Source organism: Falco rusticolus, chromosome 3 (assembly GCF_015220075.1).
Source record: "Falco rusticolus isolate bFalRus1 chromosome 3, bFalRus1.pri, whole genome shotgun sequence".
NCBI lineage: Eukaryota > Metazoa > Chordata > Aves > Falconiformes > Falconidae > Falco > Falco rusticolus.
The window spans coordinates 98089454-98114611 of NC_051189.1; the positions used below are offsets into that span (position 1 = coordinate 98089454).

The 25158-nt window shown below is 38.6% G+C and overlaps 1 protein-coding gene across 7 annotated transcripts in view; it reads right to left on the reverse strand.

The window, feature by feature from the left end:
* Positions 1-25158, reverse strand: part of KIF13A (kinesin family member 13A) — a 119449-nt gene that overhangs the window by 14166 nt on the left and 80125 nt on the right. For 4 of the 7 annotated variants that reach the window (XM_037380088.1, XM_037380085.1, XM_037380089.1 and 1 more), the window contains 20 exons: positions 24983-25149; positions 19233-19443; positions 15179-15341; positions 14381-14521; positions 12558-12707; positions 11925-12089; positions 11123-11296; positions 10429-10580; positions 10176-10308; positions 9921-10067; positions 8916-8954; positions 7504-7603; positions 7285-7411; positions 6191-6246; positions 4740-4864; positions 3544-3720; positions 2190-2282; positions 1198-1350; positions 706-783; positions 124-171 (listed from right to left, as the gene is read on the reverse strand). In XM_037380088.1, coding sequence (XP_037235985.1) covers positions 124-171; positions 706-783; positions 1198-1350; positions 2190-2282; positions 3544-3720; positions 4740-4864; positions 6191-6246; positions 7285-7411; positions 7504-7603; positions 8916-8954; positions 9921-10067; positions 10176-10308; positions 10429-10580; positions 11123-11296; positions 11925-12089; positions 12558-12707; positions 14381-14521; positions 15179-15341; positions 19233-19443; positions 24983-25149 — 2599 coding nt within the window. The remainder of the gene's footprint in view (positions 1-123; positions 172-705; positions 784-1197; positions 1351-2189; positions 2283-3543; positions 3721-4739; positions 4865-6190; positions 6247-7284; positions 7412-7503; positions 7604-8915; positions 8955-9920; positions 10068-10175; positions 10309-10428; positions 10581-11122; positions 11297-11924; positions 12090-12557; positions 12708-14380; positions 14522-15178; positions 15342-19232; positions 19444-24982; positions 25150-25158) is intronic. The other 3 variants (XM_037380092.1, XM_037380087.1, XM_037380086.1) reach the window with 2 other exon arrangements.

The window sequence follows — 25158 nt, forward strand, 5'->3', positions numbered from 1 at the left end:
TATACATACCATTAAAAATATGTTTTCCTTTTTTTTCTCTCAAATGCTCAAATACATCTTGCTTCAAAGAGGGGGGGTAAAAAAATCTGAGAACGTGCAGCATTTGTTGTCATGTTTACATACCTTATCATCTTCATCACAGGCAGAAAGATCTAGTCGGCTACAGGATACCTACAGAACACCGACAGACAGAATGACAAAATGTCTATTTTTAGTTATAAAATGCAATGCCTTGAGGAGACACTGTGATCATTTGGTCCTAACAACTTCTCCATTACATCTTTTAGATAAGGTTATTTATAGGGACAGCTGTTTGTGCTGTATGAACGGGTGACAGCAGAACACATGAAACGCACACAAAATGGAAACTCTCTTTTCACACTATGAAAAAATTTAAAGGGATTTTGAAGAAAGTAATCTGATTCAGGGCAGATTATGCTAAACTACTTCCAAAACCATCAAAACAAATATCCTTATCAGAAGAGTTTCGCCCAACCCTCCCACTTCCCTGCCAGCTCTGTTGCCTGCTGGGATGGACAGCTGTGGGCAGGGGTTTCAAGTGCCTCGTGACAGCTTCCCTACAGGTTGGTTAGTCCTCGCTCAGAATAATCATTACTGTATCCCATTGTGCAAGCATCACATCAGCACACAAACAGCACCCCCTGCCCATTAGTACTAATTTACCAGAGGATAAAGAGTCCTTACGTTGTGGACATTTGGAGTGCTGATGCTTCTGCGGATGTTCCTCGCCTTGGTGGAGAGTGCCTCTTTGACTGTGACTGCCTGTGTAAAGAAAAGAACATGCTAAAACAATGCCATGGTCTCCTCGTGAGAAATGATCATGCAGGATAGAAACTTTTTTCCCCAGTGCGGCTAACAGCAGCAAACAGGGCTTGCATTTACAAAATCTTCATTTGCATGTACAACCACCAAAATCTGTAGCTGAAATTAATTTGCTGGCCTTTGTCTGTTCAGGTTCCTAGTACTACACCGTTGTTAGCTATAGCTACTACACCCACCACTACTGGAATTCTATATTTCACTGAAGTAACTCAGTCTTACGTTTATCTGTCCAAAGTTCTCTATCAAAACCCAAACTGAAAAAAAAGCAACACTTAGTATTTTTAAAAGATCAATCATCTCTACTTGAAATCTCATGATCCAGTTCAAAAGGTGCAAGAAGTGTCTTTTCCTTGCCTGTCTTAGTCGTTCAAGGCCCAGAATGTTCTCCACTTGCAGCACACCACGGGTGTATTTCTCAATGTACGTTTCACCATCAGACGTGCCCTCATTCTCACTCCTTGCGGCCATCAGTGCTAAGGTCTCCCGATCCTCAATTTCTTCTGTAGCCTAAATTATAAGTTAGACTATTGAAGTTTTTAAAAATTAAAGCCTATTGTTTTTGATGTATTGATTCACTTCTTTAGACCTTCTCAATCCAGAAATTAATTTGGATCTATAATCCTTAACTTTATCAGTAATCCTAAATCAATGATCCAGAACTTCTCAATATAGATGTAAATGATGCTGAACTAGGAAGAGGTCATGTTCAGAAGTTTTGCACATTTGCTGTAGTCAACGTACTTCTAGAAACAATGCTTATATAACCTGAAATCACAGACATTAAGGATTAATTAATGACAACTCCCTAAGCAAGTAAATGCAACTTCCTTCCCAAATCTTAGATATGCCATGCGATTTATCTGGAGTTTAAAATTTAAGTACTGCTGCACAAAAGTGACAGCTATATGGTGACAAGAGTATGTTTTCATTTGTCCAGTTTGTGTACCTTTAAAATAAATTTTATTGTACATTTACAATTTGTGCAAGCTTTTTCTATAAAGATCAATTTATACTCCTGCGAACTCATTTTCCCAGCTATTCTGTTTTCACTGGCCTGAACATTTCCAAGTACCGTCTACAATCTTCTTGCAGACACTAATGTGATTTCAACAATAGCTCTACTACAAGAACTCAGTTAAACACAGTAGAAGAGAAAATAAAAACCCCACAGGTTTCCACTGTTTAAAGATAAACATTATCTCCTCACTGAACTTCGGTATATACACTTTGGCAAGCCGCCTCATACCAGCAAAGCAGGACATTTACTTCCCCATCGGTATCACCCACTGCGGTAAGTCATTATGTTTGTTTTGGTGAATTTGCCAGAGAAATACAGTACACCTTACCTTCGGTATATTGGATACTATTTCATATGTCACTCCACAGGCATAATATATATTTTTCAAAGATATTCTCCTTTTCAGGCTCTGGGTAAAACTCTAGGAAAAAAATGTAATTTTCAATTATTGTTTTGCTAATGATTATTTATGACATCATGACAAGAAATAAAAGACCACAATGCAAAAATGTATTTTACCACAAAAGCACATTTTTCAGGACCATAATTTAGCAAGTTCCTTTTTAGCATTAACAATAAAGTACTCTTTACATCCCTATGCTCAGTATACAATGCTACTAAGTTCAATCAGTAACAGTTTTTTCCTGTTTTGCGCTGATGCTCTCTCCTCGTGTAACAGCGAGACTGCAGCTGTATGTCTCTGATGTACAGACACCATCTTTTCTCATTTTGTCAGCCACCTGTTAAACAGGTAGAAAATTCCTTTTGCAATAGCAAAGCATAACTCTGCTTTCTAGCCACAACTGAAACAGTAACCAGAGTTTTCACTGCTGTAATTACAAGCTTAACATGCTTCAGTGTCAGGTTAGTTAGCCTTTACATCGCTAACTTAACTTTCACCTAATAAGGGATTTTAGATACACTAAACTAGCAAAGGACACTATGCCAAACACAAAAAGGCATGGAATTCAGCTGCTTAGCAAGTTGCTTAGTAGTACAACAGCTGGTTTGTGCTCCTCCCCCTATTTGCAATGCAAAAAACTGAAGCAATTCTGAAATATGTTCTAGGTCTCATCTGGGAAACAGAAAGGAACATCATTTCAGAGAGCAGCTCATTGTCTAAACTGATGAAGCAGCAAAGCAAGGGGAACAGCAACCACTCGTGGCCAAAGGAAACACCCTACCCAAAATCACCATGTTAAAGGGGGTAGCATGGCCACATTTGGGTAGTGCTGGGAAACAAACCTAGTCTATAATTGACAGAGAAAGTCGCAAAGAGGAAGAAAAAAGAAAAAAAAGATCTGTTGTGTTTACACGAACATTTGAAGGCTCCAAAGATGCTTTCAGGAGCAGAATGCCTACAGTCACCCGGTACTAGAGAATCTACCACAAACTTCCAGAATCAAAGAACGTTTCAAGTTGTATAGACAAGAAGGTAAACTTATTTTTTGTTGCAACAGGAGCACCTGTTGCATTTTGAACCAGGCTGAAAAATGGACACTTCAAAGGAATTAACCAGAAGCACACAGTTTCACTGCAACCTATAAAGATCTATTTTACATTTGTCTTTCGAGAGAATTAGAGACCAAACTTATATAAAATGAAGCAAGCAGCTAAGAAAACATTAATAAAATTAACACTATGAAATAAAATTAATAAAAAATTACATATACATTTTTTACCTGCTTATTATAAATATTGGCTGCGATCCTTTTGCGTAATACCAGTTCCATTGCAGCAGGATGGCTGAGCTGCACAGTAGTCTTCACTATTAAGTAAATTCTCTCATTTTGAGGTGTTACTCTATTCAGGTGCACTGAATCATGGACAGAAGAGTCCCAAGCAGCAGTGGCTGAAACCTACAAAGACAAAAGAAGTGGAGGAAGGAAAGGGAAATCAAAGATTCAACTGGTATAATCTGCAATGATGTGACATGGAATAAGACAGTTCTTCAATGAGAGAAAAAACAAGCATCACTGAACAAAGTGGAGTCAAACCTCCTTTCCATAGTAAGGAATTTATCAAAAGAAGCACAAAAGAGGTGGTAAGATATTGGGGAAAACAACTGCCAGCACGATCCCTGCACTGTGCAAACTCTGCCCCAAAAGCATGTCTTCACACAGCTGGAGACAGAAAGGAAAGCAGAAGCAGCACTGGAGGTGCTTATTATTCCTTATAACAAATCCTATTCCATCTGTATTAAAAGTTTATTAAATTCAGCGTCAAATCTCCCGTCTGTGTTTGATTAGGTTATAAGGTCCCACACAGAATAAACATGCTCCCATCCTTAAGAACATCTTTTGCCTTCCTCCTGCCTGCTCCCCAACTTCGGTGTCCCATTTATTCTGGAAATGGTCTTTAAAGCAATGGCCTGAGCTGGTGCAGTACATGGAAGAAATGAGCTAAAGCCATTACAAAATGGGTTCAGAACCATTCATTTCCAACAATTCCCAAACTTTATATTTAAAAAGTAATTGTGTACTATAAAGGAATAAGTTTTATTGAAATATTAAGATTTGCCTAGTGTGCACAATAAACAAAGTAGTTTTCTCTGAAGAATCAAGAGCCTGCACGAGGAATGATGAAAGGGTGAGGAAGGAAGAAAAAGGGATTTTGAGTCAGGCAGCTGGATTATTCTTTTGCCAAGAAAAGCTAAGACTTGTCACCTCTGAATCAAGGCAGAAGAGCTAACAAGTCATATCCTCTTAAATTCTAAGGTAATAGGCCAGAAAATCAAGGCAGCACTAAATACCAACAGTACTTGTAAGACAGAAAGATAGTAATAATGATTAAATATATACAAGTAGAAAATAAAACATACAAAGAAAGTGTTAACATAAGCTGCAGTTGTCAAGAAGGAGGCTAGCTAACAATTTACCTCATCATCACTGTGTTTTATGATCGGCAGATAAAAGAATGGACTCCCATGCTCCTTTGGTAGTATTGAGTTAACTCCTGATGCATGGGGACCTATAAGTTGTTCATTGGCACTGAGGTCATCAGCTAATGAAACAAATGTGCAAAGAATGAAATAGTTTTATATCGAAGGATATTAATATAGAAAGGCAAAGTTGTAATACAAAGCTGTAATAAAGTCCTACTCATACTTCATAATACATTTAATCCTAATAAATCTTATTACGAGACATTATTTTGAAGACTATTTCAGCATACAAAAGAAGGGAAATAAAACTAAGCTAAGACTCAGCCTGAACACATTCTCACATAACCTAAACAGAATTCAGAACTATTTATCGGTATTCATCACATCAACGTACCCAGCTGGAATATTTCTGATTTATCCACCTGTCAGCCTAACCAGCTCATCTCTTATTTAACTCACTTCTAATGTATCAGGGAATCTTTAAATTGAGAACAGCAGTTCTGGCTACATTAGGCTTTTAGCTAAACAAACAAACAAACAAAAACAAAACAAAAAGAACAAAATCCCCCAAAAAACCAACAGCAACAACAAAGAGTTGTACAATGATCCATCAATGTGTTCAAATATCCTGTTTGATCTTCTGTCTGTTAATCTCTGCTGATAATGAAAAAACAAAAAAACATTCCTTGTCAGCACAGATGAAGGGAAGAGTGTGTATAATTTTCCAAAAGCAGCTTCTAAAGCAGGTATTTATGTGCTGCCTATGTAACCACGTCTAGTAGCCCACTGCAGTGCTGGATGTGACAAGGCCTGTGGATTCTCTTCTGCTTTATGTCCAAGTTTATACTTACAGACTTGCTTCCTAAACAGCCTTTGGATGTGGTGCTAATTCTAGTCTCTCGTTGCTTACGGTGTGTATCTGTGTCTTAAGAATGTAAATGAATAGGCTTCTCACACTAAAAACTAAATATCTTCACAGGGAGAACATCTAGATTCTCTACCAAAACGCTTGTTGTAGCGCTAACACGTTCTTCATTACTCAGCTGTTTAAGACTCTACAGATACCTCAGTGGAAGGAGGTCTGAAAGCACTGGAAGTTTTTCCATCAGTGCTTTGATGACATGTGGATTTGTACATCAAAAAGTTTACCGGATTTTCTTATCAGCTGTTCAATTTAAACTAAGCTTGCTCTCTTACGCTATTTTCTGTTTTACAACCCACCCTTGTACTCAGATGTTCCCCAATTTTTATCTTTATTTTAATATAGTTATGTTTAATTATTCCACATACAGAATCAGAAGAAAAAACATTTTGCAAGCCATATCAGACAGTGTCATTGCCAGGACTTGTTTGAGTTCTTAAGCCATTTCAGATTCACTCTTCCATTTACCAATATTGATTGATTCAAACTCATTCCCCAGATCCAAGTTTCTGTTACAACATACCGTTTAAATCAAGGAAGAGGACAGGTATATGTGTTTCCATTCCTGCAGGTGGAATCCTGAAACAAAACAAACTGCTGTCAACATGGAAGGCAAATTCATACCTAAGCTAATTTGGACAAACAGATCTCCATGCAAGGTTCATTAACTGTAACCAGTGAGTAAAGCTGTCAACTTCTTGATGGCAAATATGAACGCCTATGTTGCACAGGCAATATTTTGTTTATCTACACATGCAGCTAAATGTAGCGCTTTGCCAAAACTTCATTCACACTGCCGAGCACATTCAGTTGCTGTGAAGATGAGAGTTTGAAACATCCTGTTCTGTTTCTTATGAAGTTAACTGACTGTAGTCATCTCATACATAAAGCTTAGCAACCTTTCAAACAACCAGATACGTAACTACTGGCAAGGCATAGTCTTTATATCAATAAATACACTTTTAGCTATATGACCACAGCTTGCTTCAGGCGGATAAGGGGAAAAAACGGGAGGAAAGAATATCACTACATCATTTACCCAATGAAGGAGAGATATTGGGTATTATCAGAGATTCAATGTACACTTGATTAGAGCTGTATTTCTTGTCCACACTTTCCCAAATCTAACATGTTGCAGTCCTCACTTTTGCATGTCAATTCAACTGATTTTAGTTAAAACACAGATTTGAATGAAATTAAAAGAAATGTTAGAAATTCAAATGAAACAGAAGAGAACACATCCTCTGAAATCAGAATTTCTTTGCTCTCCACCCCTTATCAAATGAAATTATCGCGTTCTACTATTCATTTTTGAGCCACTCTTTTTTCTGAAAGGTGTCAAACTACAGGATAATTTTCTCAGAATTTTGTAAAACTGTTGAATACTACGTTAAATTCAAAAGCCATCTCAAAGCTACTCTATGTAATATGCTAACTAAGCCAACCTTTCTAACATTCAAACCAGCGCCTGACCTTCTAGCCTTCTGCCAACTGAGTGTAATTGGTAGTATTACAGGAAAATGTAGAAAGCTCTAAAACATCCTCAGATTTTTACCTTGTAGTGTGCAATGCTCATGTAGAAAACGCTAACCACTCCAACAGTTTTTCTGAACATACCAATTTGCGGGGGCACCGGGAATTCCACTGCCTGGTGCTGGAACAAACACCGCATTCCTCTCTTCTGTCAGCCCTACCCACTGTTCCACCAGCCGGGCTTCTCGTTCTATGTCATCCTCAGATTTTTCTACAGTGAAAGAGAACAGTATTGTATATGAAGTACATTTTTCACGGTCTAAGCAATAAATTACTTATAACAGGGACTTTTAAGCCTCAAACCTTGTTTATTGCTGATCTTTTGAATCTGCTCATCTAAGTATTCTCTGCGTTTTATCAATGCATCAGACCACCTTTCGCGTACACAGTTTAAATCTTCTTCCTAGCGTGGAAAGAGAAAAAAAGTTATTAGGCTATGCGGTTAAGATTAAGCAGTGAATTCTGTGATCATTTTATCAGAATTAAGATGAAACAGCTTGCATGATGCAGAAAACTTTTTTCCCCAAGTGACATGCACAGTGATTAAGTACCTCATCACCCACGAATGGAAGCTTATTTGCTTTTAAGTCTCAGATTCCAACAGGAGGAAAAGAAAATGTGACTGCCTCAGTTGCTGAACAGAATTATATACCACAAGTGAATTACTCACAGAAGTGGCTATCAAACTTTTTAACAGCATGTGGAATAGGAAAAACAGGTATCATCAGTTGACTGTAAGTTCTCCTGAAGATTAGACAGGTCAGTACGCCCTCAAACCTGCCCAAAATTCCATTGCCAGCAGCTGCTATCAGTGCAATTAAAAGATTTCTCATGCAAACAAAACCCAACATGCAATCATGCTTTGTGGTATCACAGAAAATCTGGTTTGTTCTTCTCTGTGATATGTCAGGAAGCGCATAAACAGCCCGCAAGAAGTTAGTACCTTAATTGATACTTTTGAGATTGCTTTAAAACCTAACACATTATCCTAGTAAGGGATGTCAGCGTTCTCATCTAACTGGTTTTACTTCTGTAAGGCTGCCTATTAGAAATAATTCTCCCACGCAGAAGTCTGAAAGGTACTTTACTGTTTTAGGCACTTTCTCTTCTGCCCGTCATCACCTTTTAAATCTCTTCTGTTATATTGTCTAAACTGTGACTGCCTTATATTTATCACCCAAAACACCTGGCTCAAGGTTTGGTTTTGTGCAGATAAGAGAAATTGCTTCACTGAAGCTTCTGTATTCCCACTCACATCCTCCCCTCTCTCTCCCACAAGATTTTCAGAAAACTGCACAACATAAAAGGTAAGAGTGTTTTCTTTAGAAAACAAACAAAAAATCCTGTGCTCCTAATTTGGTTGGGAAAGATGCCTGCAGCTGCAGGTGGTTGCTCTTTTCCCTATTATATTCACTGGAAACTGTTTTCATTCTAAATTAAAGTTTCTAAGCTTTTATTCACATAGCAATTCATGTAGCCAGTTAGGAGAGCCGACTGCTGAGTTCTAGAGAAGAGAGCACACTGCAAGAGTACAACGTCACGAGATAAACTGAAATAGCAGTGGTTTATAGCCCAGGTAGCCTCTTTAATGCACAGCACATATCTATTTCAAAGCTGATTTTGCTTGCTCAAGTACGCTTGTTCATTTGAAAGTTGCTGGCTATTAGCATTAGCTGTGCCCCATGCCACAGGATTGACAGCAACAGCAGCAATACCTGGTAACTATCCATATCACCACCATCATCCTCCTCCTTCTGGTAGGAGAAAATAAATTTTGTAAAACACAAAAAAACCATGTATTTCTCTCAACAGAAACTCACAGAAACACCCCAAAACATGAACACAAACATTTCTGCCACAAACTTATAACACATTAAAATTACAACATTCAAATAACCAAAGTCTTATTAACAGGTAGAAATAGATTCTTCTTCCCCACTACAGACTACAGCAGCTCAGCCATGATTTGAGTGTTAGTGAATCTATTTATTAAAGAACCAAAACCCCACGGAATACAGTGCCAGAAAAAGGACAGAATCAAGGTTTATAGTTTCATCTGTATTTACTTTACTTGTGGTTCTAAAGGTAACCCTTCTGACAAAAGCACCTTGCTTCTGTGGGTGGCCCATTCCACTTACTCCTTGCCATCACTGTTAAAAATCATGCTTTATTTCCAATATGAATTTATCCAGTATCAGATTGAAGTCATTCATATTTCTTAAGGACTTTTTCTGCTACATGAAATTGCCCTTTCACATTTAGTGATGGCTATTCTTGATTCTGCTCAAATAAAACCTCAGTCCTTTTTAAAAAGGTAAATAGTATCTCATTAAGACATTTTCTCTGCTAATATTCATTTCTTTCTGCTTTTCCCCTTCTCAACTTCTGCCATCCCTATAAGGGAGGGAAGCATGGCACTAGGAATCTAGTATTGGTCACCTCTATACAGAAAGGTAAAAACAACTTTCATATTCCTGGTGCCTTGTGTATATCCAAATAACACACTTGGTACTGTATCATTATACACTGAGTTATAAACAAAAAAAGAAGCAGATTTAGCACCATATGCTCACATTATATGTATTAACCTCAAACGTGTGTATAACTGCAAAAAAACATACCATGTACCAGTGTGCTAAGGTCCCTTTTGGAATTATATTGGGTTGGCTCTAGAACAGCAAAACCAAACCAAACTGAAGTGAACAACTGAACCGTCTCACCTGGTAGCTGTCCAAGCCCCTTTGCAGTTTGGTTGATCTGGCAGTCACACCACCTATAGAGACTGAAAGAATTGCTTCTACCATGAGAGGCAATGTTCCTGAATGTTGTACGGGTTTCACTGTCACCTGAACTCTGCGAGAATGTCCCTGAACAGGCAATGAAGAGAGAGAAAGAGAAAAAAAAAAATCAGAAACTAAGAATAAAAGTAAGAATCAACTTAAGCATGAGTAAGAAGACAGGGAAAAGATACATACCTGCCTAAGCTGGAAAATTCCCCCTGTGTTTACATCTTTTGCCTGATGGAGTTCAACTGCAGTATATTCTCCCATCTCATTCAATTCTTGTATGGAAATCCACATTTCTATTCTTCGAGTTACTTCATTCCACCTAAAAAGACATCCCCACAAAAACTAATGGTTGCCTCACCAAAGTATATTTTTGTGCACCACAAGTATTAGAAAGCCTTTGGAAAGCTGATGGAAGCATTCATGTATAATTTATTTGTACCTGTCTCTCAGCGTCCTAGTTTTAGCATGAAGAGAATCAACTTCCCAAACGGAGCTGCCATTGCCAGTGCATCTGTGACCCCACACCTCAATAGCAAGAGCTCCTTCTGAAATGAACTCCAAAAACTCCTCTGTGACGTTCACCACATAGTCCTGGCAATGAAAAAAAAAAAAATAAATCACATCCAATCAAATGAAATCTCAACTAGTTTGTAAGGACACACCCAACAACTAACTACCTGCATGGTAAAACCATACAGTTTGGATCACAAAGCTTGACTCTGGGCAAGAAAGTTGTGAAACTTCTCAGCAATTCCCGATTCTGCATACTGCATTTCATGCTTTGAAAATTTCTGTAAAAACAGTGTTAGAGCCCTAATGATTTTCTTAAAGTCACTGAACTTACCAAACAGGTACATAATAAATGTCATTACATAAACTACATTTTTCCCCATGCATTAAAGATGACATCTGAATTTAAGCGACCACTAATTAGAAGATTTTTTTCATTTTGTTGTATTTTGAAGAAGTGACGAAGTGAAATATTATGGCATGCTAAAATATAGTCAAAAGTCATTAGTTATATGACTTGATTCCTTCCTCCTTTCCCCAACAAAACAAGGCTCAGAGTCTAAACAGATTATCTCAAACATACCATCCTACCGGTAACACTATTTCATAATAGCAGTAGTTACCTTACAGTGAGAGAAGGTCACTGTAAAATGAGCATCTTTGCTCTGAGGTGAAGGCACATCTGGATCCACCACTGGTGCCGCTACGGTTGACTTGCATTGATCCCAAAATGTATATTGACAAAAGACAAAGTTGGAAAGATTAGGTGGCAGTCCGGTTGCTTCTTTTATTTTCACCTGAGGAGACAAACCAGACGTTGTCATAAATACGACTGTTTCTTCTTCAACTGTAAATTGTTTAAGCTCCAAGTATTTAATCCAAAAGTACCAACAGCCAAGAAGAATTTTTAAAGGACTCCTCCAATCGCTTAGTAAGGATGTTCCTATTTAGGAAACCTGTATTTTGCATATACAGAAATACAGATGCAAGGAAAACATATATCTAACTTGCCCACCCATGTACGTGTTTTCTTTGAGGAAGCTGATAAACTCAAGTGGAGAATGAAGCACTTGTGACAGAAGAAATGAAATCCAGACGCCACCCACAGATACTACATTAGATGATCAAACAAACAGTAGAGATGGTTACACAGAAAAACTGTTTCCCCTTCTGCGTCTGCCAAGGACAGCCCTTGTAACTTCAGTATTTGTGACACAGACCTGTGTATACTAGAAACTAATGCAAATTAATTCAGCCACTGGCAACCACAGACTGACCTACACTGAACTGTAAGAAAAGAAATCTCTCTTTTCTCTTCAGAGAATTTTAAGCAAGCAATAGCCTACAGAGCTTAGTACTTCACATCAGACTGACCACATAGTTACAAAGCCTTGAAACTTAACTTCACCATGTGTTCCCACTTACCCTGCAGGACAGCTTTTTTGCTCTGTGAATAATTTCTCCATTGTTATCCATGACTTCCAGACTCCCACTCTCGCTGGAGTTCTCTGATGAGTCATCTCCTTCTACTACACGTTCTGGGACAGACCCAGTGACTCGCATTACTTCAACATGCAACCGTCCTGCAACCTAAGGCAAGACAAATACTAAGAACCTGTGCACAAAGGACATAAAGGCATTAAGATGGTAGACACCTAACTCCAGGCGTGCAAAGGCAGAACTGAACAGCTCTCAACCACCAAATGAAAAGCAACAATGTCAAAAAAGAGGAGAGAGGGAGGGGGAAAAAATATTTGTACACAGAAACACTGGCCTTTTTAATTCATGCACCACAGAAAAGGTATACAGCGGCATGACCATACATCAGAACCATCACACGCTGGGTTTTGCTCAGTTACTGACATTGATACTGGGAATTTTATTTTAGTAGCTGGGCAATTGTAAACAGTTAAAACAGAAGACATACCTAGCAATTTGGAAAACACTTACTCACTGGGAAACAAGACAATAAGCATCATTTGCTTGTTAGGACACCAGTGTACATTCAGTGTCCCTGCAGGAAGCCCCGCAGCCCGCCCCAGTGCTGCCGGGCGTTACCTCTCCCTGCTGGCTGATGATGGGCACAGCATACTGCAGCTTAACATCATAGAAAAGGCACTCCAAAAACACGTTGGCGACGCCAATTAAGTTGTGGTTCTCTTGCGCTTCGTAAAAAGGGTCACCTCTTTTGCCAATCAGCTTCCTTATCTGTTTTAAAGATCATACAAGTTATGTCCAAACCCCGTACGCTGGTTACACAAAATCAAATAACCATGTAGTAGAAGATGATGGCACAAAAAATTAAGTCTTTTAATTTAATCACTACTCATCTTTTCTGTCCCTTCCTGTTACACAAGTAGAAAGAGACTAGAAGCATATCACAAATCTGAAATGAAATCTCTGAAATGAGACTTTATACCATCCTTTCTTCACTATGGGATATAATAAAATGATGTTCTATATTTTTAGTGATGTCAAGACAAAGCAGATTTTACCATGAGCAAGCACAGTCGCCATTGATTTCAAGAAGTTTCACCTTACTTTCCTGCTCTGTTTACACTTCTTAAATGACAAGACAAATCATCCCCCGGCTGAATAGCTGGTCTGGCTGCTGGGTATCACTACAAGGGCAAACGGGAAGGTGCAGGATGACTCCCACTTAAGTGTTCTTATGACTCCCATAGGGCTGAGTTCACATCTGCAGCGTTTTCTATGCAAGTACCTCATACACAGCCACAAAGAATTCATGCAGATTTTTAGCACGATATGCACTCCTCAGTGGACTGGTTTGCTCCTTCCCTTCTCCTCCTCCTTCATCTTCAACACATGCATTTGACCTACGTGTTTCTATGTAGCACATAGAACACATGCATTACGGACAACATAGGTCATGGCAAGGACGATCCTGGCTCAGGCAGACACAATATATTCAAAGGATGCGCTATCAGTTCTTACTAAAGTCAGCAGCAAAATCATCGTTGTCTCCAATGGGCTTGACCTCCCCTGTGTTATGATTTTAGAGATTCCCATTGTCCCGTCCAAGGCATGTAACAAAGGTACAACAGCTGTTCAAACATATTTGAGAATGATTCTTGATACACGTAATTTAGGTGCTCCGTATCAGCCACAAGACAGCAAGATATACTTCCTATGCACTTCTACCTGGATACTCAGAGGACATCTGGAACGCCAAATCTCACGTCTATCTCTCGCCAGTAAACAAACAAGCTTCTGAAAAGTCTCATGCTTATTTGCCAAGGCTAAAATACTTAAATTCTCAGGAAATACCACCTAGTTTTAATGGAAATACTGACGTAGACTTCAATTGATTCCTTCACTGCTTTGAGGTTGGGGGACATACAAATGAAATCAGAGAATATTTCATATTTTAAGATCAAGTGTTACCTCACTAATATGTTCTTTACCTTGAGTGTATCTAAGCAGCATCCACAATTTAATAGTTCTATTTCTGAATCAGGCTTGCTGTTTCCATTCGGAGCTGGGGCTTATCTGCATGGCACCTATATGATTCCAGGTAAACACATGCTCTCTTAGTGGTGCCATGAGTCACTTCTGCAGCACAATTATATATAATCTCAGCACACTTACATCTGAGAATGCAAGCGAGGATAGGACACAGCTGTGTTTTATTATTCATGGGAATTTTGAATATTTAGTATTAGTCATAATTTTGGGGGGTTTTGTTGTTGGGGAGGTTTTTGGGGTTGGCATTTGTTTTGTTTTATTTTCTTTTTAAAAAGCCACAATATCATACCTTTTCATATGTAGAGTCATGGCACTTGATCTGTACATCATACTAAAAGGGGTTAAAAGAAAACAAATGCTTTTCATTCCAATCCCTTTCAGAAAACAAACAATACCTCAGGAATTTTCTCCTTCCACTCTTGATAGAGGTCTCTCATGTCAATCAATTTGTTCTCTAGTTTCTCAATAGTCCACACTTGAGTACCTTTTCCTTTTCTTCTCACTTGAATAGCAGGCTCGCTTACTATTGCACCCCTCTAAATCAGAGGAAAAAATAATCACTGCAGGAAAGGTGCAAGTAAGTAGTTTAACTCTCTACTCAAACTGCATTCCTAAAAAAAACAAAATACAGAACATACAGCTTCTCTCGGCATGCCAGCCATACTCTCTCTGTCCTAAAACGCAGCATCCCCTATACATGTCAGAGGACCCAGACCTCTTTGTCCTTCCCAGACAAGTACCATTCACACAGGAACAGTGACATACTCAATCAAATCACTTCAGCATATTACCATAATTGCTGTCATTATATTCACAGCAGCACTACAACTACAAAGCCCTTAAGATAAAAAAATTGTAGGCATCTGTAACAAAATCCAGTAATTTTTGCAAACATAATTAAAATACGGGTTTTACAGAAACAGAACACAAATGTCTGTTCACAAACTGCATGCACATGTGGTGATCATACACTTGAAAGAACAGCAAGAGCCATACTTAATGCTATGTTCCCATTTTTACTTATAAATTATTCACCTTCAATATACTGAAGTCAGGTAGCACCTGTATTTTGCCTATGCATAGTCTAACACAAGTAACAGTTTATGCCCTTAAGTTAGATGAATGTTATATATGTCTATGTATTTTAGATTAGCCATAAAACTACATTTTCCAGCACTCTTTGTCATCATTACCTTCTTGTTGGCACTGAGGTTTTCAGCAGGAATCTGAAGTGTTACTTGATAATCTGTTAGCTTACTCATTTCTTCTGCTAAGAAGTTTGCTTCTCTCACCAGTGTATTTGCCTTTACTATCTGCTCTCGAAGTTTAGCCAGGCTCTGTCGAAACAATTCATCCCTGTGGTGCAGTAGGTAACATGAAAAATACACAGAAACCTATTTCTATTATTGGAAAGCTGCAAATGGGGGATGCTAACAAAGTCTTTTCTGAAACAAGTTTATGAAGAAATGCTGTACAGCACTACATCACCAAACATGAAACAGTGTCAGACAATCTTATTGAGGAAAAGCAGTGATCATATATTAAGCAAATGTATTACTGTTGAGGTAAGACTAGCACAATAATGCCCCAGTGAAAGGGCACAGTACGATGGGAGCTGTTACAGTGATGATCTGTTAAAAGCCCTAGGGACATGCCTAATTTTCAAGAAATGAAATAATTGCAGATGTCTTTGTCTTGAATCTGGGATTCCTGTTCCACAGAAACTACCAGTCCCAACACGTGAGACTTCATCTTGATAAAACCCTCTTCCTTTAGACCACGATGTCGGAACCTGCAATCACTGCAAGCCACGGCTTTACATCACAGCTGGGGCTTTGCAGCACTACAGACCCCAGATCTCCTCCCATATACTTAAGTCACCTCAAGTGTACACATTTGGAAAAAAAAAAGAAGTTTTTTGAAGTTCTGTATACCCAAAGTACCTTCTAAGGAATAGACGAAGGAGCACAGGTTAAAGCTTGTGCACTCTGTACAGTTAACAGTCTCTGGACAAATTCCAAAGAGGTTTCTAAGGCCTGTCTGAGCAAATCTCTTCTAACGTAACACCTGGCAAACCTGCTATGACACATACTGTACCTCCCCCTGTGATACTGAGATACACTCTCCCCTGGGATTCTTGTCTTTAACTTGCCTTTTACAAGTATCACAATTAGCAAATGTGAAGTCCCCCTTTCTGCCTGCCTTTGTCATCCCAACAGCGCTTGCTGCATCTCATCATCTGCATAACACCCACGATCACACTTCACACATTTCAGTGACCAGCACTCTCGTGGATGATTTTTTAGCTTTTCCATGCAAAGTCCTAGTGAAATACAGCCCATGTTGTGCACATACACTTCTCATTTCTACAAAACACTTTACATTACGGACAAGCAAGGACATTCATGGGCCTTGCTGTGAATACAGGCCAAGTTTCCCTATTTGCTTTTATTCAGACAAGCCTAGATCTTCTGTATATTCTTACAGCACAAACCACAAACTGGTAATACACCTTTCAGTCCCCAACGGAATTGTCCTTGAGTGGTTATCCTTTTTCTAAATATCCCAAAGAACAGCCTGAGTAATTCAAGTTGTGCTTTGGTATGGTACCAGGGAACCAGCAAAGTGGTAAACGACCAGCAGTGCTCGCAAGCAGCCCTGAATTTTAGTGCCTTCTTCAACATGCTAAAACACGCAGCTTTGTCTCTCTCACCTATCTGGCCTACATCTTCAACAGCGGTGGGTTTTGCTGGATCTTAAAGAGCTGCTGCTACCAGCAGATATTTCATCCACTTCCTCCGTATCTGCTCCCAGCATTACACAGAAAATTCCTTTCCCTCTGCCTCTTGCTTCTGTTATCCAGGCCGTCGGGATAAAATGAGCAACTCCAGGCCATGGAAGCGACACAGTCCGGACAGCTACAATTTTGGATTCACCAGAAAATGAAGGTAGAGTCAAGAATTACTCACTCAATGGTACTTAATACTGAGAGTACACTACGCCTGCAACCACTGCAAGACAGCTGCTGGCTTGAGAAGCAGAAGGCAGCTTTGATCTGTAAGTGCTGTAAGAGCCACGGGATTCAGCTACAGCCAGTCCCTTCCTTGATCCAGGAAACTGGCATCTGGCAAGCTTTTTGGGGAGGCTCCCACAACAACTGTAGCTAGGTTCTTGAGATAGGAATAGTTTAAGACTATAAGGAGGACTTAAGAGAAACTCAACCAATTATTATGGGTAGTCCTCATTACAGTTGTGTTTTTCTACATATATAGCTGTGCCAGCATCCTTCCAGAAACTTAAACAAAAAAATATATTTTAGATAGGATTTCTTAATTCTTACTACACAAAACATATGACAAGCCTCATCAGGATATGAATCAAAGCAAATACCCACTGAAACTGAAATCCTGAAGCAATCTTTTAAGCCAAACAAGGGAAACATATCTGACATTCACAAGGAATCACTGCAAGTCTCCACAACATGCTGAACTAAACCTCTGGTCCAGTATACCACCACACCACCTCACCTCGACAAATTAAAATTGTTTAAAGTTAGGATGGGTTAATCTTATGCCAACAAGTTCTAACACCAGGTCAGGTATCATCTGTCTTTCCCACAGCCAGTGTAAAGCTGGAATAAACCATGCAATATGTTCTAGCTGATCTGATCTGACAGAACCACATGCCTACATCTGATACCCAACAAATTCACTTTGCTGGCTGATCTGGTAGAGCTCAGCTTCATGTGTGACAGTAACAGAGCAACAGCTAAATCTGCACTAATCAAATCCCATGCAATCCAGACACTTGGCTCTTTTGCATGTCCTTCACATCCTATTTTTCCCTGCGTTTCTTGCTCTCTGGCCAGTTGCCTGGTACACACCACCCTCTCAGCACCATGTTGCTGTGCTTTCACAGCAGAAATCCCTGAAGTATTTTTTTCTGGTTTCTTACTTAAGAAGATTCAACTTTTTCCCCTTTTTTCAGATGCCCAAACCTCTTCTAGAACTATCAATAAATAAAAAGCTACCGAAGAGGATCTTCTGGAAGACAGGAAACCGATGATCCATTCTTCCGGAAAACTGCTTATTCAATGGCAGGGTCACCAAAACATTATCAGACTCCCTCCTGATCACTACAAAAAACATTCATTCTCCTCTTTTATACAATGCAACAAAGTACAGTCTTCAAGAAGTTCAACAGCTACATAGAGCAAAGCATTCACCTACGAAATCCAGAGGCAAAAACGCTTGCTCAAAGCACAGCTCCTACTAAGAAACATCTAACTACTGAGAAGAGAAGCCTGGCAGAACACTTAGCCATGATATCACTCCAGATTCTCTTTTTTTATGTCATGATGCGGTTATGGTGGCTGGTTAATTTTAAGTTGATCAATTACAATTTTTTTGCTCTCAAGAATGGGCAAGTTTTTTGCTACTTCCTTTTCCCCTCTGTTGCATGTTTTTAGAGGTATTGTTTCCCTTGCCAGTGAGCCCAGTTCTCATCTCTGCTACTCAATGGTTTCTTGATGGCCTTGTTAAACTCAAAGCAGTTCTGAGTAGCAATGATTCCAGCTAGGGTGTTTCTCATTTTGAACTCCTTCTGCAGCCCTAAAAGAGCCTGCAAATCCCAACCATGACTCTGCAATGCTTTACATTCTGTTCCCAATGATTTTGGTTTTAGCTCTTACAGGGCCAAACAATTATTTTAATTAAAGGTGAAACACAGTACTACTACTCCCTATATTTGCCATGGAAAACATTCTAGTCATCGCTGGTCAACAGTTTGTTATTTGTTTAGGGCTTTTTCCCAGGCCAAACTGAGCAGAAATTACAAAACAGAACCTTGCACAAAAAGTAAGCCAAAAAGTGGAGTCCCTAAGTCTTAGCTGACAAATTTATCTTTGCACTATCCTTTCTTTCCCGAACTTAAACTATTAATTGCTATACCAAACATTTCAGAAGCACTTTTCAGTTTTTTTTAAACGAAACAAAAAAACCCTATACTGCTGATCAATAAAAGTTAAATTCTTATTTCATTTATGTGTTGAACAGGAAGATCTCGTACACACAATACACATCAGAACCTAGTCCTAAATGAAATGCTAACACTTTGGTGGAGGCAGACACTGTACTGCATGTCAACTCCACAAAAAAGTATTACCAGTTTCTGACAGACGGTTCAAACCTCATCTTTCAGCCTTTGTATTTCTTATTAAGTCCTTTGTTTTAACTCCAGTGTTCTCACCTCTCTTCTGTCCAGAGATTTACTTTCTGCTGTGCAGTCTGAGCCGTGTAGGAGAGTCTGTCGCTGCCATGTTGATGCTGCCTCTCTGGGGAGAGCTGCTGCCGCAGCAGCTCTAGCTCACGTTCATACATCAGCCGCTGCTCCTCAAGAGCACTCCGCTTCTCTTCCAAGTACTGTTTCTCCAAGATCTGGACCACATTGTGTACTGGATCTAAAAGAAAAAAAAAAAAAAGGAGGGGCAGGGGGGAGAGAAAGTAAAACCCCAGAAGTAAGAAAATGCCATTTCAGCATTACAGAACACTCATTATTTATTTGGTAACAGCAATCAACATACCCCAGAATCTTTGCAAATGCAAGATACCCATTGCCCCCCAAAACAAAAGCCAAAATAATAAATATTGCATTAAATAGATAAATCTAAACAAGAAAAACATGGCATGCAAAGAGGCTAGAACAAAGGTTAAAACTGTTGTCTATTGCATATTTCAGTACTGTGAAGTTATATGTTCCAGAATCCCAGCAGGAAAAAAAGAATAGATGGAAAAGTGAACAAATTAATAAGAAAACAGCAAAATACAAGGGCAGATGATGTTAACCAGAAAAGGAAACTCCTTGAGGAAGTAAAAAGCAATTTACTTTCTCCATTTTGGCAGAGAATGAAACATGTTGGAGAGCTGCAGATGACAGCTGAGACAAATTGTCGGACTAGTCACGCATCGCATTTGCCAATGCACTTCACAGCACTGAAGCAGACAAAGTCAGTCCTGGAAGGGACTTTTGCGTTTACAAACCACATTTCATCTCAGTATCAACCCAGAACAAACATCCACGTAGATACTCTATCCTGAAACAATTGTCTGTGTCAATTGGCTATGGTTAAATCCACATTGCATTTGAATTAAAGAAACATTACTCTGTCTACTCCTGGGTTTAGGTCCAATGCCAGACTGTGCTCCTTCTATATACTACTGGTATATATCTGAAAGCTTAAATAGAGCAAAAAAAGTGGTTTGCAAGAGGACCATTCTAGATGAGTATCTGAGTGACAGCACATCACCAAACAGACTGCTGATTCTGTACATCAGAAGGGAAAGGGAGAGGAGTTCCACAGTTGGAGTGGTGGATTATTAGGGGAAGCAACATTGCAGCTCTAGGACATGCCAGGATTTTCCAATGCAAAAAACTTCAGCTTTAAAATAATTGTTTGTGATGTTGCTTCCACTCTGCAAATATTAAAAAAAAAAAAAAAAAAAAAAAAAGAGAAAAGATTTGCTGTGACTTTTTGGGATGCCAGTCTGCCACAAAGGAGAGAGAAAAATAAACCTTGATTTAACTACACTGCCCCACTTCAGAACTAGATGTGTGCTGCTCAAAAAACCCAACAAAATAAAAACCCCAACCAAAACCCCCCAAAACCACATCAGTGTGATTTATTTATAAGCCATCCTGCCTTCACTACCAAACCCCAGACCTTTTAAAATTATGTGCAAGTTTTTATGACACTACAGTGTCACATGAACCAGAAGTTGGGTTACTATAGCATGCAATAGAGATTCACGTGGAAGGTTCTGTAGGGTTTTCATCACTAGTAGTGTATGCTGGGCACCAGGACACATGCATACACTCTCCCAAAAACCACATCCCCTGTAGCTTTGCAAACCAATGTAGCGTTGCTGTATTTAGTAACCTGTAACAACTTACTTTGTACTTAAAACTGAGACCAATTTTGTTAAAGAAACTAACTCACTGCAATTCAACAGATACTGCCATTGAGGCAAGTCATTTAATAAAAATAAAAAAAATCCTTCCTATTACAAATGCTAGAGAAGCAAACAGGATCTCCAGGGTTCTGTTGTTACAGTCAGTTTGTATTTGCCTCTCAGCATCCTTTTTTGAAATACTAAGATTGATGTAAAGCACATCTTTATTTTCAGCAGAAACTTCTGCAAGTTGCTGCTGTGGCCCTAGCCTTATCCATGCAAGAGACACTGGCTTCATACAAAGGCATCACAAAATACCACCACAATGGTAATTACAAAGCACAAAGTTAAAAACCAGTCAGGATAAACAGCAACCAAATAGCAAAACAGTGATGCATAAAAGCATCTTAAAATAACCAGAAATATTACTTTTTAGTACATGACATTCTCAGAAAGTTAGCTATTTTTAGCTTTTAAACAGACAGTGTAACAAAAACAACTGAACCAAGTTCTAATATTCTAGACTACAAACCAAATTATTAATGCTGATCTGCATCATTATTATCCTCCTAACTCCTTCAGATAATAACAAAATTACCTTCACATGCATAGGTTGCAATGCATAATCTCTAAAGCAGTTTTAATTATGTGCAAGAATGGTTGAGAAATCAGGTATTACCCAGAAGACTGAGAAGAGGCATGGAAGAAATTAAAAGCCCTCTATTGTGTTTGCAAACACAGGAAATGAATCTAAGGCTGACTCATTAAGACAAGACTTTCCTAAACGGCACAAAGAGCAGCTCCAAGTTCAGGGAGCAGATTTCCTTAATAAAAGTGATCTTTTCAGCCATCTAGATTTACAGGATCACAGCCACCACAGGATCAAATTATACCATGAAAAACATAATAACCTAGTCTAAATATAACCTTGTCTAAAACCACGCAATTTCAACGAAATCCACTACTGTTTGGAGAAAAAAAGATGGGTTATGCTTGTATTGAAATGCATAAAATGCAAAAAAAAAAAAAAATCTACACTTTTCTAAAAGTCTTCATTTTAACTTTGGAAAGAGTTATAATGTGAATTATAAGCCATTTGGTTAGAAGATTAAAAATTAAACAATCATGTTTTTCACAATTCAAAAGAACTACAATAGTGTTTAAGTAAGATTTAAACACCATGTTCCACAACTTTGGATTTCTCATGCAAACTCAAATAAATTAGAGAAGATCCTACCCAGTGCCTGCCAAATGCACAGCAAATTCCACACAGTGTTACAAGTTCCAAGTCCCAACCCTTTACATATTTATGTGACAAGAGTTCAATGGCCCTGAAAAGACCATTCATATCCAGTTAATCCTCTGCAAAAAGTTAGAACTGAACCAGAAGAATGTATTTTCTCGATAGGATGAACAGCATTTATTACCTCGCTGCAATGTCACTTAATTCACATCTGGAATCTGTCAATCCAGTAAAAACAATGCTAAACAAATTCCTTAAGATTTCATGTAAGCGCGTTTTTCTAAGCAAGCTAGACTGTTATGACACAGGCTGCTTTGCTAAGTTTCATCAAAATCCCTGCCCTGAGCTAGAACAGTTTAGTTTGCTTCAATGAGAAGCTGCCTAACCTTATCTCACTGTTTACTTAACCACTGCACAGTATACAAGAATAAAGTAAACTTCTTTGATGTGTTCTGTGTTTGACCAGCATCACAAATTAGCAGTGCAAAGCTGATCTGACAGAATCCCACAAAAAGTTAACATGCTGAAGTGAGGAAAGAATCTGGTTGTTTTCTTTACAGCTGTTTTCAAAGTTACACATTTTCCACTGAGCTTCTTTGGAGCCGGATGCAATATGCGACACTGTTGTACTGGTTACATGCCATAAAAACAAACGTGCTGCGCCCTGGAGAAGCTAGACTATTTATTTAAAGAGGGTTACTGTTTTCAAATAGATCAAGAGGGGAAAAAAAAACCAAAAACCCATACCAAAGTAATACCAAAACGTCTTGCTTTGGGCTGTATCAATACATGCCTATAAAATAATTATCTAGTAAAAATATTTAAATACCCCTTTATTCTATATGGATAATAGAATTAACAGTCTTCAGTTATTTCTTCTTCCTTACCCCTATTAATTTTTCATTTTAAGGAAGAATAAATAAATGGTATTGTAACAAAGCTGCCTGCCTTACTGTAACTTACTGCCTTACTTCTTACACAAGAAACCTGAAGCCAGTCAGAAAAAAAATAATGTATTTTAGCTATACCATTGGAAGAACATAAGCTGGAAGCACTATTAGGCTGGTCTTTTGACTCAGAGCTATGATCCTCACAGTCTCTTGTTTTGCCAGGGTTTTATCACTTACTACTCCAACTTAGTTACACAACACCTATGTGGGAGGGAGCAGCAGAGACAAGAAGCAGAATAATTTGTGATGCCTCTGAAACTGTGCAACATATATGACTGCTAACGTTTGCTGTGCATTAGGGAGGGGAGAGCGCTAATGCAACAGCAAGGTCTGTAGTGTTCTTCAGCAAAAGACACAGACAAAAACTGGCCTGGACCACAATCAAAAAAAGCCTACGAAACTAAAATGTAAAAACACTTGCAATATTGTGAAGAATCATTTCCATCAACTAGATAACACACACATGAAAACCCCAAAAATGCGCCCCCCCATTCAAAGAACACTGACTCATTGTAGACCGCTACAGTTTAGTCAAGCGCCCGGTTAGTGACAAGCAGATCAAGCATCAATTAATGCTTTCAAATTTCTCCAGCAGTCTCATGCATGAGCCAATCGAGTTCAAAACCTTTGTCCCAGTTTTGGCACAGATACGGGATGGTTTGAGGCCTTAAAACAGGCAACAGAATCTTCACAAGGGATGACAACACTGAAGGCCACCAGGATGGCAGATTCATCTGAAATTCATGTCCTGGTGTGAGTGAACCATAATGAGAGTATTTCTGTTATCAAACTGTAATTTCACATAAATTTAAATGACCTGACCCTGTAACTCACTCACACAAGCAATTCCCTTAAAATCAAACTGTAAAAAACCTGCAAACTACTGCTAGAGCATCAAGCATACAAAACCATTTTGCTGTACTCAACAGCAAAACAGAGAAAGTTAATAAGCAGACACAAAGAAAAAAGTAAATACTGGTTTTCAACGAGTAAACCATAGCAAACAATGGAAATACTGCAAAAATATGGAGAAAGGAGACTAGAAAGCAATGAAACACCATCTACTGTGTCTTCTTAGTCCGTGACCAGAACTCAAGGTATTCACCTCTCAAATTCTGTGTATTAAAAAACCTGTACAAAGCATTCAATAGTTTACCAAGTTTTTCAGAATATGTCATATGAACTATGACTTGCCTTCTAGAAATCATTAAAAGACTGTATTGTTATACATATACCATACCGTTATTTTACATACTGTGTTTTATTATACTGTCCAAAAAAGGCATCACAATAGGTTTTAACAAAGATGAAATAAAATACTGGGAGTGATCAAGCATTAAAAAACACACTAGCTGCCATTTGACTATTGGCTTGTTATGAGTTCAGTGTTTTTCTACTAAGGTTAAAATAGTGTCAGTAATATTTGATACAAAAGGAAGGATGAAATAACTGAGCCGTATCTGAAGCCCTCTTTTGTCTGCAGTTAACTTGCAAAACCAAGAGGTTTAGTAGGACTTGGATGATGATTTGACAGGCATGTGATTACAACTCCGCTGCACTATAAAGGACAGCAGATGTACAGATAAAACTGTGTGTCAGGGCATAAGCCAACTACTAATATGTGCATGGATTTATACCCAGGTGCATATAATTATTTTAAGATACATTAAAAAAAAAATATGTACCTAGCTGTCGGTGGATGTATATGCCTAATGCTGTTTCAGTAAAATATCTTTTTCTGAAAATGCTCCAAAGGCCCTCAGAGCAAGTGTACCACTTGTTTTACCCAGAAATTAGGTTCCATGCTGAATGTGTTAGACAGTCCAAAAGAACTTTTTTATCTGGCAGTTGCCTTACCATTGCTATTCAGTGTTTTCATAATAACTTCCATTTGTGCAAACTCGTAGTTGTAGTCTGGTTCTGAAGAAGCTTCACTAGCTGCATCCAGATCATGCTCTCCCAATGATGCTTCTTTCTCAAGGTCTTTCAGCCAGTCTCGCCGTTTCCTCTTTGGTAAATTGATTCTGTGTAAA